At 45.2% G+C, this 15,162-nt stretch overlaps 1 protein-coding gene across 4 annotated transcripts in view; it reads left to right on the top strand.

Moving 5' to 3' along the window:
- The window catches only part of ABCA4 (ATP binding cassette subfamily A member 4), a 149,354-nt gene that overhangs the window by 80,388 nt on the left and 53,804 nt on the right, over positions 1 to 15,162 (top strand). For 3 of the 4 annotated variants that reach the window (XM_069598207.1, XM_069598229.1, XM_069598238.1), the window contains 3 exons: positions 2,664 to 2,753; positions 4,745 to 4,919; positions 14,815 to 14,946. In XM_069598207.1, coding sequence (XP_069454308.1) covers positions 2,664 to 2,753; positions 4,745 to 4,919; positions 14,815 to 14,946 — 397 coding nt within the window. The remainder of the gene's footprint in view (positions 1 to 2,663; positions 2,754 to 4,744; positions 4,920 to 14,814; positions 14,947 to 15,162) is intronic. The other variant, XM_069598218.1, reaches the window with a different exon arrangement.

Raw genomic sequence — 15,162 nt, 5'->3', positions numbered from 1 at the left:
TTCAAGTTCAATGCATGAAACAGGGCACTCAAAGCTGGTACGCTAGGACAACCCAGAGGGATGGGATGGGGAAGGAGGTAGGAGGGGGGGTTCAGGACCAGGGGACACATGTACACCCATGGCTGATTCAGATCAATGTATGGCAGAAACTGCCGCAATATTGTAAAGTAATTAGCCTCCAATTAAAATAAATAATTAAGAAGACAATAAAGCAGACAGATCTAGAGAATCACAGAGGAATCCATCTTCTGCTGTGTCCCCTTGTGTGGTTTTTTAGTCCTCTCCACTTTTTCATATATAAATAAATTTATTTTCCCAAAGCAATAAGTTTATTTTCCTGAGGCTGGGGCAGACTCCCAGATTCCCTTAGTGTTGGTCTTTCTTGTGACTGGGAAAGAGGGTTAAAAGGACATTTGCCCAGAGTGCATCACAGATAAAATTTACCTTTCTTCCTGAACAGGACAGAGTTCTAGAAGTGGGGGGTAGAGAGGGGAGCTTCGGACTATGGACTCCTGGAGGGATGAGGAGATAGAGAGATTCCAGAGCTGAGAGCTGGGAAGTGAGGGGTAGAGGGGGGGCTTCGGCCTGTGGACTCCTGGAGGGATGAGGAGATAGAGAGATTCCAGAGCTGAGAGCTGGGGCGCCCCTGGAGCTAGGAAGTCTCTGGAAGCAAAGGAGATGCTTTCCAATCTGTTTGTTCCTTACCTACTTGCTCTTTACTTTGTATTATTGGGCCTGGGCCAGGATTTAGCCTTTAAGCACTAAGATAGATGTTTGTTTTCTCTAGGGGATTAGTCTAGGACCTTTAAAAGGTTTGCAGTGGGGGGTGCCTTTTTTTTTTAATGATTCAAACAAACTACATTTCAACAGCTCAGTGTTTTTTGTTTTCTTTTCCCCCCATTATGTTGCCTTGTCTGTCTTTCTTGTCTATCTAGTAAACTTTTAAATTTCTAGTATAATAAAGTTATAACCTATAATAAATGGGAATTTTCAACACAAGAGTCTGTTCCTGAAATGTTTCTAATTTCAGTGAGTATCAGGACTTTGTGGGCATGTTTTTCCTTCTATAATCTGAACAGATATGCTGCCTCTAAAAAGAAAAATCTTAAGACAAATGTGCTCCTTCAAAAATGAGTCACATGTATTTTTGCCAACAGAAGCTAAATATTTTTCACCTGTCTCACAAGCTAGACTGAAATAGATTTCTAAATTTTTCTAAAATTAGAAAACAGCTGAGTTTTTCCACCTAATCCACTCCTTTCACAGATGAAGACATGGAGCCCAAGAGACATCTAATGTCTAACCCAGTTCCTGTTGGCCATTTTGGACAAAATCTGGAATTGGGACATGCATTTCCTGGCAAGGAACTGACTCCAGTGACTAGGAGAAATTTTCCTCCTGCTCTTTTATTATTATACATTCAATGCAGTATGATGGCTAGTAAAGTGACCAAAGGGATTGTGGGCAATAGATTCAAAAGTCCTTCAGGAAACAGAAGTACCAGGGGGTGCCGATCCCTGACCAGGGCCCAGTACATGCCAGTCCACCACACAGCCTGCAGTCCACAGACAGCAGTGTGGACGGAAGAGGCCTTGGCTGGCTGCAGCGTTAGAACATCACCCTGCTCGTGGACGTGCACCTGTAGCCAGAGCCTTTAGATGCTTGGTGACGATGGTTTCCTCCCGCCTCTGCTTTCTTCGCTAGCTGGCTTGTGCTTCTGCTTCTCTCCCCCTTTCAGGATGTTGTGATGTCCTTTTTTTCCAGTTAATGAATTTATTTTTTGTGTTGGAGAATAGTTGCTCCACAGTGCTGTGTTAGTTTCTAAGTAGAGCAAAGCAAATCAGCCACATGTGCATATATATCCCCTCTTCCTTGGGTCTCCTTCCCATTTAGATCACCACAGAGCATTGAGTAGAGTTCCCTGTGCTGTGTAATGTGTTCTCATTAGTTATCTATTTTGTCCTTTGAAACCAAATGTAAAGTTTACAAAAAGTGCCTCTGTGAGGGCTAGGGGTATGGGTGTTGTGTGTGTCAGAGTATGTGTGAATGTGAGAATATGTGCATGAGTGTGTACACCACAATTTGTGCAAGCCTGTCCAATAGCCAGGCTCAGCTCTGGTGTTAATCCCCAAATATGTGAATGCCCATAAAAGTATTGATAGATTTCTCAGGAAACCAATGTCTCAGTCTGCCTGCCCATCATATCAGCTTGAATGGATTTTTACTGAAGATTCACCGTGACTTTGGCATGTTTTGGATTGGAGTGAAAAGTACCATTAGTGAGCTGAAAAAAAAAATCCATTTAAAAGTCAATCCTAGTTTTAATTTTTTTTTTAATCACAATTTCTGACATTGTGCACTTCACCTGAGGATAAGTGAAACTCCTGGTACAAAACTCCCTCCGCGCTCACCAACGGTTGCCAAATCAGACCTCTGGGAGGCAACCCCTCTCCCCAGACCCCGTGGGAACTTCACAGCCCCACAGGTCAAAGGTTGGCAGAGCCCTCCCTGGGGCTGGTCCTGGCAATGTTGACCTGGCCTTCTGAGGGAACTGTGCTTTCCGGCTATGGTAGGAAACTCTGCTCCCCTCTTCTTCTCATTTCCTGTCTTTCCTGATTCTCAGCCTTCACCAGGAGAGTAACAGTAGCTTCTGGTTTGTGTAGGGTGTTCAACCAGAGAAGAAAGAGCCTGGGAAAAGACAGAACCCATAACAGAGGAAATGGAGGACCCAGAACACCCAGAAGGAATAAATGGTAAAAAACAAAAAACCCTCAATAAAGAATGCAGAACAGAGGCAAGAGAAGGTTCAGAATACTGCAAAGGGCAAGAGCAGAACACCTCATGTGTGGGGTGTAATGGAACCCAGGAAGCTGACTCTCTTGACAGGGGTTAAACCTGATACCTTCTCTAGGGTCCAGCTGTCCATGTGTGGAATGAATGGTCCAGCCAGACATTAACACATATTTCCTGGAGAAAGCAAATCCCAAGTATATGGTGTTTTTGTGCCCTTGTTTAGGCAAACCCCCAGTGAATTGCACAAATGTGCTGACTTCCGAGGATTTAGCAAGAACAATAACTTGGGTCACTGGGACTTCAAGCGGATATGAGCTATAAGGAAAGACAAAAATAAATGCTCCTGTGCACAGGGGGAAAGAATCTAGAGGAGCTGACTACACTTCATTTGTGATTTACAAATCTAGAGGTCCATTCATTCAAGCCATCAAAAGCCTTTCCTGACCGTGGAAGTTACTTAATAATTCCTCAGCTCATAGACCAAGTTTGCAAGTGTCCTCTTGGCCTTTACCTCCCTTGCCTTCCCTTTTGAACCAGTTCTGTCCCGGTTCCCCCACCCCCACCATGTTCTTCATTCCTCAAGCATATGGATTTCTCTAGAATTTCTCTGTGGATTCTGAAATGCTCCGCTATCGTCACCCCGGGTGCAGAGAGGCAGCCTGGCCTCTGGACTTCACTTGATGTTGCAGAAGGTCCAGCCTCTGTGTGTCTGATGCACCCCAGGTGCCATTTCACAAAGCTGAGGTTGGAGACCTGTGATTCCTGCAGTTTCCAGTCAGCAGAACCTTTGGGAAGACCCTCCTCCCAGAGCAGAATTCTAAGACCAAAGTCAGGGGGTGGGGGTCCAGTCCGACCTCAACTGTCAACAAGGCCAGCGGAGGCAAAGAGAGAAGAAGCATTAGGATTTCCCCCTCCCCGCTTTCTTTGGCAGGGGAGTAAGTGCTCAGAATTACAATATTAAGGTGACAAATTAAGTAACACATATAAATGAAAAGTGTTAGTCACTCAGTCATGTCTGGCTCTTTGTGACGCCATGGACTATAGCCCATCAGGCTCCTCTGCCCATGGAATTTTCCAGGCAAGAACATTGGAGTGGGTAGCCATTCCCTTCTCCAGGGGATGTTCCCAACCCAGGGATGCAACCCAGGTCTCCTGCACTGCAGGCAGATTCTTTACCATCTGAGCTACCAAGGAAGCCCCATCACTGTATTGTGTGAACTAAAGCAGGGAGAGACTCGAAGCCAGGGAGACGTGGACACCAAGTGGACCTCATACTGGAGGGGAGTATGGAGTTTAAAAGTGGAGGGACAGAGTTGGAGGGACAGTGGTGAGAACAAGTGGACTGTCCTACCCTAACTGGAGAAACTGGAGCGCTAAAAAGCAAGTAGTCAGCTTTAGTAGAGTTGACTCAAAGATGTGAGCCAAGGTGACTAGGAGAATGGACATAAGATAGTCTGAAGGAAAACACTGTTTGGAAAAGAGAATGAGGAGCCTGAGCTGTCCCAAGAAATTCCTGAGGAAATCCCCTGTAGACTGTCAGAAATGAGGGCCTGGGACTGAAGGCTGAGCTTAGGGCTAACTCTCCATACAGACAATGAGCACATCTGCATTCAGATCCCAACTCCGCCACTCATAAACCATGCGACCTTGATTGGACTCTTGGTATCTCTTTAGGTTTCCTCATCTGTAGAAATGGCACGGTAATCTCTGTTCCCCTAAGACCGTTTTAAGGGTAAAATGAGGAAATCTATATAAAGCACTTCAAACAGTGCTTGGGACAGAGTAACAGCTCAACAAATGTTAGACACTATTATTACCATTATTATTGTGTAGTCACTGTTATAAAGTTATAGTTGAAGCCATAGGTACAAAAGACAACAGTCTCAACAAGGAACCTTGGGTAGTGTGTACATGAAGGCATTGTTACGTCATGTTCATTTTTTCCAACAAGGCTGCTTCTTTGAACGTGAGCTTCCAGGCTTGGTTCCCGGAGTATGTGTGAAGAATCTGGTAAAGATATTTGAGCCCTATGGCAGGCCAGCCGTGGACCGTCTTAACATTACCTTCTACGAAAGTCAGATTACCGCATTCCTCGGTCACAATGGAGCAGGGAAAACCACGACCTTGTGAGTCTTTGATCATTTTCTGGCTCTCCTCCTCTATTAGCTTCAGTCTATTCTTTCTCATTCCAGGGCTTCCCTGGTGGCTCAGGTAAAGAGGCTGCCTGCAGTGTGGGAGACCCGGTTTCAATCCCTGGGTCAGGAAGATCTCCTGAAGAAGAAAATGGCAGCCCACTCCAATATTCCTGCCTGGAGAATCCCATGGACAGAGGAGCCAGGCAGGCTACAGTCCAATGGGTCGCAAAGAGTCGGACACAATTGAGCAACTTCACATTCTTTCCCACAGAAGTTTAGTGAGAAAAATGTGTTCTATATGTGTATCCCAGGAAGGTGTAAAGTGTACTGCAGTTTTCGAAGCCTGCTCACATTAATCATTGTATTAGATCACGAAGTTGGAGAGAGAGGTGGAGTAGTAAGTTCATTGCCCCCTTGGTGCCAGGGATGGGGACATCCAGAGAGCTGAAGTGACTTTCCAAGGAAGCCAAGTTGTGGTGGTTCCATAGGCGCAAGAACCGGATCATCTCTTGTGTTTGATGCTGTGAGCTGGTCCCCCATTCCCAACATCCCCAGAGTTTCTATCATGATGGTGGTGATAAAGTCATGACCACTACCATCACATGCCCTTCATCTGTAGAGCATTGTGTGTGCCTGCATGCTAAGTCATTTCGGTTCAATTCAGTCACTCAGTCGTGTCTGACTCTGCAACTCCATGGACTGCAGCACACCAGGCTTCCCTGTTCATCACCAACCCCTGGAGCTTGCTCAAACTCATGTTCATAGAGTTCGTTGTCATCCAACCATCTCATATTCTGTTGTCCCCTTCTCCTCCTGCCTTCAATCTTTCCCAGCATCAGGGTCTTTCCCAATGAGTCAGTTCTTCACATCGGGTGGCCAAAGTATTGGAGTTTCACCTTCAGCATCAGTTCTTCCAATGAATATTCAGGACTGATTTCGTTTGGATGGGCTGGTTTGATCTCCTTGCAGTCCAAGGGACTCTCAAGAGTCTTCTCCAACACCGCAGTTCAAAAGCATCAATTCTTCAGCACTCAGCTTTCTTTATAGTCCAACTTTCTCATCCATACATGACTACTGGAAAAACCATAGCTTTGACAAGACAGACTTCTGTTGGCAGAGTAATGTCTCTGCTTTTTAATATACTGTCTAGGTTGATCATAGCTTTTCTTCCAAGGAGCAAGAGTCTTTTAATTTCATGGCAGCAGTCACTATCTGCAGTGATTTTGGAGCCCCCCAAAATAAAGCCTCTCACTGTTTCCATTGTTTCCCCATCTATTTGCCATGAAGTAATGGGACCAGATGCCATGATCTTCGTTTTCTGAATAATGAGTTTTAGGCCAACTTTTTCACTCTCCTCTTCACTTTCATCAAGAGGCTCTTTAGTTCTTCGCTTTCTGCCATATGGGTGGTGTCATTTGCATATCTGAGGTTATTGACATTTCTCCCAGGAATCTTGATTCCAGCTTGTGCTTCATCCAGCTTGGCATTTCACATGATGTACTCTGCATATAAGTTAAATAAGCAGGGTGACAATATACAGCCTTGACATACTCCTTTCCCGATTTGGTACCAGTCTGTTGTTACATGTCCAGTTCTGTTACTTCTTGACCTGCATACAGATTTCTCGGGAGGCAGGTCACGTGGTCTGGTATTCCCAGCTCTTTCAGAATTTTCCACAGTTTGTTGTAATCCACACAGTCAAAGGCTTTGGCATAGTCAATATAGCAGAAATAGATGTTTTTCTGGAACTCTCTTGCTTCTTCAGTGATCCAGAGAATGTTGGCAATTTGATCTCTGGTTCCTCTGCCTTTTCTAAATCCAGCTTGAACATCTGGATGTTCACGGTTCACGTACTGTTGAAGCCTGGCTTGGAGAATTTTGAGCATTACTTTACTAGCGTGTGAGATGAGTGCAATTGTGCAGTAGTTTGAACATTCTTTGACATTGCCTTTCTTTGGGATTGGAATTGAAAACTGACCTTTTTAGTCCTATGGCCACTGCTGAGTTTTCCATATTTGCTAGCACAATGAGTGCAGCAATTTCACAGCATCATCTTTTTAGGATATGAAATAGCTCAACTGGAATTCCATCACCTCAACTAGCTTTGTTGTAGTAATGCTTCCTAATGCTCATTTGACTTTGCATTCCAGTGATCATGCCACTGTGGTTATCTGGGTCATGAAGATCTTTTTTGTATAGTTCTTCTGTGTATTCTTGCCACCTCTTCTTAATATCTTCTGCTTCTCTTAGGTCCATACCATTTCTGTCCTTTATTGTGCCCATCTTTGCATGAAATTTTCCTTCAGTTCAGTTCAGCCGCTCAGTCGTGTCCAACTCTTTGCGACCCCATGAATCACAGCACACCAGGCCTCCCTGTCCATCACCATCTCCCGGAGTTCACTCAGACTCACGTCCATTGAGTCCGTGATGCCATCCAACCATCTCATCCTTTGTCGTCCCCTTCTCCTTCTGCCCCCAATCCTTCCCCGCATCAGAGTCTTTTCCAATGAGTCAACTCTTAGCATGAGGTAGCCAAAGTACTGGAGCTTCAGCTTCAGCATCATTCCTTCCAAAGAAATCCCAGGGCTGATCTCCTTCAGAATGGACTGGTTGGATCTCCTTGCAGTCCAAGGGACTCTCAAGAGTCTTCTCCAACACCACACTTCAAACACATCAATTCTTCGGCACTCAGCCTTCTTCACAGTCCAACTCTCACATCCATACGTGACCACAGGAAAAACCATAGCCTAGACTAGACGGACCTTAGTCGGCAAAGTTAATGTCTCTGCTTTTGAATATACTATCTAGGTTGGTCATAACTTTTCTTCCAAGCAGTAAGCGTCTTTTAATTTCATGGCTGCAATCACCATCTGCAGTGATTTTGGAGCCCAAAAAAATAAAGTCTGACACTGTTCCTACTGTTTCCCCATCTATTTGCCATGAAGTGGTGGGACCAGATGCCATGATCTTCGTTTTCTGAATGTTGAGCTTTAAGCCAACTTTTTCACTCTCCTCTTTCACTTTCATCAAGAGGCTTTTTAGCTCCTTTTCACTTTCTGCCAGAAGGGTGGTGTCATCTGCATATCTGAGGTTATTGATGTTTCTCCCAGCAGTCTTGATTCCAGCTTGTGCTTCTTCCAGCCCAGCGTTTCTCATGATGTACTCTGCATAGAAGTTAAAGAAGCAGGGTGACAATATACAGCCTTGATGTACTCCTTTTCCTATTTGGAACCAGTCTGTTGTTCCATGTCCAATTCTAACTGTTGCTTCCTGACCTGCATACAGACTTCTCAAGAGGCAGGTTAGGTGGTCTGGTATTCCCATCTCAGAATTTTCCACAGTTTATTGTGATCCACACAGTCAAAGGCGTTGGCATAGTCAATAAAGCAGAAATAGATGTTTTTCTGGAAGTCTCTTGCTTTTTCCATGATCCAGCAAATGTTGGCAATTTGATTTCTGGTTCCTCTGCCTTTTCTAAAACCAGCTTGAACGTCAGGGAGTTCACAGTTCACGTATTGCTAAAGCCTGACTTGGAGAATTTTGAACATTACTTTACCAGCATGTGAGATGAGTGCAATTGTGCAGTAGTTTGAGCATTCTTTGGCATTGCCTTTCTTTGGGATTGGAATGAAAACTGACCTTTTCCAGTCCTGTGGCCACTGCTGAGTTTTCCAAACGTGCTGGCATATTGAGTGCAGCACTTTCACAGCATCATCTTTCAGGATTTGAAACAGCTCAACCGGAATCCCTCCACTAGCTTTGTTCGTAGTGATGCTTTCTATGGCCCACTTGACTTCACATTCCAAGATGTCTGGCTCTAGATTAGTGATCACATCATCATGATTATCTGGGTCGTGAAGATCTTTTTTGTGCAGTTCTTCCGTGTATTCTTGCCACCTCTTCTTAATATCTGTTGCTTCTGTTAGTCCAGACCATTTCTGTCCTTTATCGAGCCCATCTTTGCATGAAATGTTCCCTTGGTATCTCTAATTTTCTTGAAGAGATTTCTAGTCTTTCCCATTCTGTTCTTTTCCTCTATTTCTTTGCATTGATCGCTGAGGAAGGCTTTCTTATCTCTTCTTGCTATTCTTTGGAACTCTGCATTCAGATGCTTATATATTTCCTTTTCTCCTTTGCTTTTCGCCTCTCTTCTTTTCACAGCTATTTGTAAGGCCTCCCCAGACAGCCATTTTGCTTTTGTGCATTTCTTTTCCATGGGGATGGTCTTGATCCCTGTCCCCTGTACCATGTCACGAACCTCATTCCATAGTTCATCAGGCACTCTATCTATCAGATTTAGACCGTTCAATCTATTTCTCACTTCCACTGTATAATCATAAGGGATTTGATTTAGGTCATACCTGAATGGTCTAGTGGTTTTCCCTACTTTCTTCAATTTAAGTCTGAATTTGGCAATAAGGAGTTCATGATCTGAGCCACAGTCAGCTCCCGGTCTTGTTTTTGTTGACTGTATAGAGCTTCTCCATCTTTGGCTGCAAAGAATATAATCAACCTGATTTCGGTATTGACCATCTGGTGATGTCCACGTGTAGTCTTCTCTTGTGTTGTTGGAAGAGGGTGTTTGCTATGACCAGTGCATTTTCTTGGCAAAACTCTATTAGTCTTTGCCCTGCTTCATTCTGCATTCCAAGGCCAAATTTGCCTGTTACTCCAGTTGTTTCTTGACTTCCTACTTTTGCATTCCAGTCCCCTAAAATGAAAAGGGCATCTTCTTTGGGTGTTAGTTCTAAAAGATCTTGTAGGCCTTCATAAAACCGTTCAACTTCAGTTTCTTCAGCGTTACTGGTTGGGGCATAGACTTAGATAACTGTGATATTGAATGGTTTGCCTCGGAGACGAACAGAGAGCATTCTGTCGTTTTTGAGATTGCATCCAAGTACTGCATTTTGAACTCTTTTGTTGACCATGATGGCTACTCCATTTCTTCTGAGGGATTCCTGCCCACAGTAGTAGATGTAATGGTCATCTGAGTTAAATTCACCCGTTCCAGTCCATTTTAGTTCGCTGATTCCTAAAATGTCAACATTCACCCTTGCCATCTCTTGTTTGACCACTTCCAATTTGCCTTGATTCATGGACCTGACATTCCAGTTTCCTATGCAATATTGCTCTTTACAGCATCGGATCTTGCTTCTATCACCAGTCACATCCACAGCTGGGTATTGTTTTTGCTTTGGCTCCATCCCTACATTCTTTCCGGAGTTATTTCTCCACTGATCTCCAGTAGCATATTGGGCACCTAATGACCTGGGGAGTTCCTCTTTCTGTATCCTATCATTTTGCCTTTCCATACTGTTCATGGGGTTCTCAAGGCAAGAATACTGAAGTGGCTTGCCATTCCCTTCTCCAGTGGACCACATTCTGTCTTTCCCTCTATTTCTTTGCATTGATCACTGAGGAAGGCTTTTTTATCTCTGCTTGTTATTCTTTGGAAATCTGCATTCAAATGGGTATGTCTTCCCTTATCTTCTTTGCCTTTAGCTACTGCTGTCTTCTCAGCTATCTGTTAGGCCTCCTCACACAACCTTTTTGCCTTTTGCATTTCTTTTTCTTGGGGATGGTCTTGATCACTGCCTCCTGTACAATGTCACAAACCTGTATCCATAGTTGTTCAGACACTGTCTATCAGATTTAATCCCTTGAATTGATTTGTCACTTCCACTGTATAATAATAAGGGATTTGATTTAGGTAATACATGAATGGTCTAGTGCTTTTCCCTACTTTCTTCAATTTAAGTCTGAATTTGGCAATAAGAAGTTCATGATCTGAGCCACAGTCAGCTCCTGGTCTTGTTTTTGCTGACTGTATAGAGCTTCTCCATCTTTGGCTGCAAAGAATATAATCAATCTGATTTCAGTATTGACCATCTGGTGATGTCCATGTATAGAGCCTCCTCTTGTGTTGTTGGAAGAGTGTGTTTGCTACGACCAGTGTGTTCTCTTGGCAAAACTCTGTTAGCCTTTGACCTGCTTCATTTTGTACCCCAAGGCCAAATTTGTCTGTTACTCCAAGTATCTCTTGACTTCCTACTTTTGCATTCCAGTCCCCTATAATAAAAAAAGGACATCTTTTTGGGTGTTAGTTTTAGAAGATCTTGTAGGTCTTCATAGAACTGTTCAACTTCAGCATTGCTGGTTGGGGCACACACTTGGATTACTCTGATATTGAATGGTTTGCCTTTGAAATGAACAGAGATTATTCTGTTGTTTTTGAGATTGCATCCAAGTACTACATTTAGGACTCTTTTGTTGACTATGATGGCTACTCCATTTCTTCTAAGGGATTCTTGCCCACAGTAGATATAATGGTCACCTGAGTTAAATTCACCCTTTCCAGTCCACTCCAGTCCAGTCCTTTTAGTTCACTGATTCCTAAAATGTCAGTCTTCGCTCTTGCCATCTCCTGTTTGACCACTTGCAATGTGCCTTGATTCATGGACCTAACATTCCAGGTTCCTATGCAATATTGCTCCTTACAGCATTGGACTTTACTTCCATCACCAGTCACAGCCACAACAGGGTGTTGTTTTTGTTTAGGCTCTATCTCTTCATTCTTTCTGGAGTTATTTCTCCACTGATCTCCCATAGCATATTGGGCACGTACTGACCTGGTGAGTTCACCTTTCAGTGTCCTCTCTTTTTGCCTCTTCATGCTGTTCGTGGGGTTCTCAAGGCCAGAATACTGAATTGGTTTGCCATTCTCTTCTCCAGTGGACTGTGTTTTGTCAGAATTCTCCACCACGACCTGTCCATCTCGGGTGGCCCTACATGGCATGGCTCATAGTTTCATCGAGTTAGACAAGGCTGTGGTCCATGTGATCAGTTAGTTTTCTGTGATTGTGGTTTTCAGTCTGTCTGCCCTCTGATGGAGAAGGATAAGAGACTTATGGAAGTTTCCTGATGGGAGAGACTGACTGAGGGGGAAACTGGGTCTTGTTTGATGGGCAAGGCCATGCTCAGCAAATCTTTAATCCAATTGTCTGTTGAGGACTATGTTCCCTCCCTGTTGTTTCACCTGAGGCCAAACTATGGGGGAGGTAATGAAGATAATGGCAGCCTTCTTCAAAAGGTCCCATGTGAGCACTGCCACACTCAGTGCCCCTGACCCTGCAACAGGCCACCGTTGACCCATGCCTCTGCCGGAAACTCCCGGACACTCATGGGCAAGTCTGGGTCAGTCTCTTGTAGGGTCACTGCTCCTTTCTCCTGGGTCCTGGTGCACACAAGGTTCTGTTTGTGCCCTCCAAGAGTCTGTTTCCCCAGTCCTGTGTAAGTTCTGGTGGCTCTATGGTGGGGTTAATGGCGACCTCCTCCAAGAGGGTTTATGCCATACCCAGGTCTGCTGCACCCAGAGCCCCTTCCCCCTGCAGCAGGCCACTGCTCACCTGTACCTTTGCAAGAGACACTCAAACACAGTTCTGGCTCAGTCTCTGTGGGGTCTCTGGGACCTAGTGCACACAAGGTTTTTTTTGAGCCCTCTGAGAATCTCTGCCAGTAAGGAGTTTGATTCTAAACGTGATTTCACCCCTCCTACTGTCTTACTGGTGCTACTCCTTTGCCCTTGGATGTGGGGTATCTTTTTTTGGTGGGATCCAACATTCTCCAGTCAACGGTTGTTCAGCAGCGAGTTGTAGTTTTGGAGTTCTCACAGGAGAAGATGAGCGCATGTCCTTCTCCTCTGCCATCTTATGCCACCAGAGTTTTCTCTATCACTCATTAAGAAATATCCCTCATGGGTTCTCAGTGACTCTTCTGAGAAAAATATTTTCCAGTCCCATTAGAGGCTAAGTTAAAGCATCAGCTTCTCCACACAGGGATGCTGTGCCCATCCACGTGCAAACCAAGGCAATGATGGAGGGGATTCCTTACATCTGGTTTCCACGCTCTTCTGATAGATGGCTACCCTCTGAATGCCTTAGTCATTTCAGTCGTGTCCAAGTCTGTGTGACCCTGTGGAATGTAGCCTCCTAGGCTCTTTGCCCATGGGATTCTCCAGGCAAGACTACTGGAATGGGTTGCCATGCTCTTCTCCAAGGGATCTTCCAACCCAGGAATCAAACCCACATCTGTTAAGTCTCCTGTATTGGCAGGTGGGTTCTTAACCACTAGCATTACCTGAGAAGCCTGTAGAGCACTGCTTACTTTCAAAGAGCATTCCTTTTCCTGCCTATGAGGGTTGGTGGTAGCTCTGGAGAAAAAGATACATAAAGAATGCTCACTTACAGCCAGAGATCCCTCTGCGACTCAGCCATCACAGCTCCTGGTGCTGCAGTGAAAGTGTTATTGCCCGACTCTTTGCAACCCCATAGACTATAGCCCACCAGGCCCATCTGCCCATGGGATTCTCCAGGTAAGCATACTGGAGCAGGTAGTCATTCCAGTCTCCAGGGGATCTTCTTGACCAAGGGGATCGAACCCTGGTCTCCCACATGACAGGAAGATTCTTTACTGTCTGAGCCACCAGAAAGCCCATCACTCTAGGGGCTCAGTTAAAGGTATTCAGCACATGGGTCCAAGTTTTGTCTGATGTCACCATCACAAAGGGCAAGGTCTTGGTGAGAAGCCCAAGCATTAACATGTGTTTGTTAATTAACTGATTGAACCCAGGTCTGGGAATTATCACCACAACAATTTCGGATCCAAAATAATAAAAAGCTGAGCAACTGAAAACCAAGTTCAGGGAAGATGAAGGCTCTTCATGGAGTCCTCAGCTCAGGACACTCCCCTGGCTTTTCTAAGGGATCCAGGCGCCATCTGCATAAAGATAACACGGCCATCTAAGGTTCCCCAAGGAACAGCAGGGGCGGCCCTTTCAAGGGGCGGGGAAGCCATGTGAATGCACTCATCAAGTCCTGTGGCTTTTTGCGGAGCCCCAGGAAGGAACAGCCGTGTACACCCTGCGTTGGAATGTTCTCTGAGGGCGGGTTCAGTACCAATGGAATGTGGGGCTGGTGCCATTCCACTTGGTTCTGTTTCCCTCTAGTGGTTGATCAACAGACAAGTTCAGAGAGTCTGAGATTGTATCTGACTCAGGGACAAAGCTGGGAGGAGCAGCACTGACGCATCTCATTTCTCTCCTTGTTAACTAATGTGGTCAGAGGACCCCAAACCCAAGTATATTACTTCATGCATGAGAAACGCAACATTGCCTGGGGCTGGAACACAACGCTTAATAAAAGCATTATAACATTTTTGACTCTTCCTTTATGAAAGCACTTCCTTTATAAAGCACTGTTCTAAGCGCTTTAGAGGTAATAATTGTATTTAATCCTCACAAAATACCCCATGAAGTGAGAGTCATCATTTCCCATTTCACAAAAATAAGTTAACAGTGCTGTTGGGCTTTTTCTTACTTTGGATCCAAAATTGTTCTGAGAATTCCCAGGCCTGGGTTCAATCAACTAATTAACAAATACATGTTGAATGCTTGGGCTTCTCACCAAGACCTAGCACTTTGTGGTGGTGACATCAGGCAAAACATAGACCCATGAGCTAAATACCGTTAACTGAGCCCCCACAGCACCAGGAGCTGTGATGGCTGAGTCGGGGAGAGATCCCTGGCTATAAGCAAGCATTCTGCAGCTGGAAATCCCAGAGGCCCATCAGCACCTGCCTGTGAGCACTAGGGCATAAGAGAAGCACGGAAGGCAGGCAGATGTACTCCCCCTCCTGGGGGTCTTGAGTACACACTAGCGCTAAGCCCTGTCTGGGAAACTGTTGGTTCCTGCCACTAGTGATGGTTTGGGTTAAACTGAGAGGCATGGGTAGAATTACTGAGAGTCCTCATTGACCCTGGGGTGGAGGCTGCTGTCCTAAGGTGTTCCTAAAGGCCAGGCTCTCTGCCACTGATTTCTGCTTTTGGCAGGTCCATCATGACTGGTCTGCTGCCACCGACATCCGGGACTGTGCTTGTTGGGGGAAAGGACATTGAAACCAACCTGGATGCTATCCGGCAGAGCCTTGGCATGTGTCCACAGCACAACATCCTGTTCCACCAGTAAGCAGAACAGGAACTGGGACCCTCCCGGTGCCCTAACCTCACCTTGCCCTCCCCTAACATGTTCTCTAGAGCACAGCTGAGGGGTGCTGGCTCTGGGGCCAGAGGCCATACTCTTCAGCGGCTTCACCCACATTTGGGGTCCTTTGTCCTGTTGGCACTGAGAAGGTCCCTCAGAACATGAGACTGTTTCTCTCATGCTCAATGCTGAGGTCT

Source organism: Ovis canadensis, chromosome 1, assembly GCF_042477335.2.
Source record: "Ovis canadensis isolate MfBH-ARS-UI-01 breed Bighorn chromosome 1, ARS-UI_OviCan_v2, whole genome shotgun sequence".
In the NCBI taxonomy this organism is placed as follows: Eukaryota; Metazoa; Chordata; class Mammalia; order Artiodactyla; family Bovidae; genus Ovis; species Ovis canadensis.
This window is presented reverse-complemented; position numbering and strand designations above follow the sequence as displayed.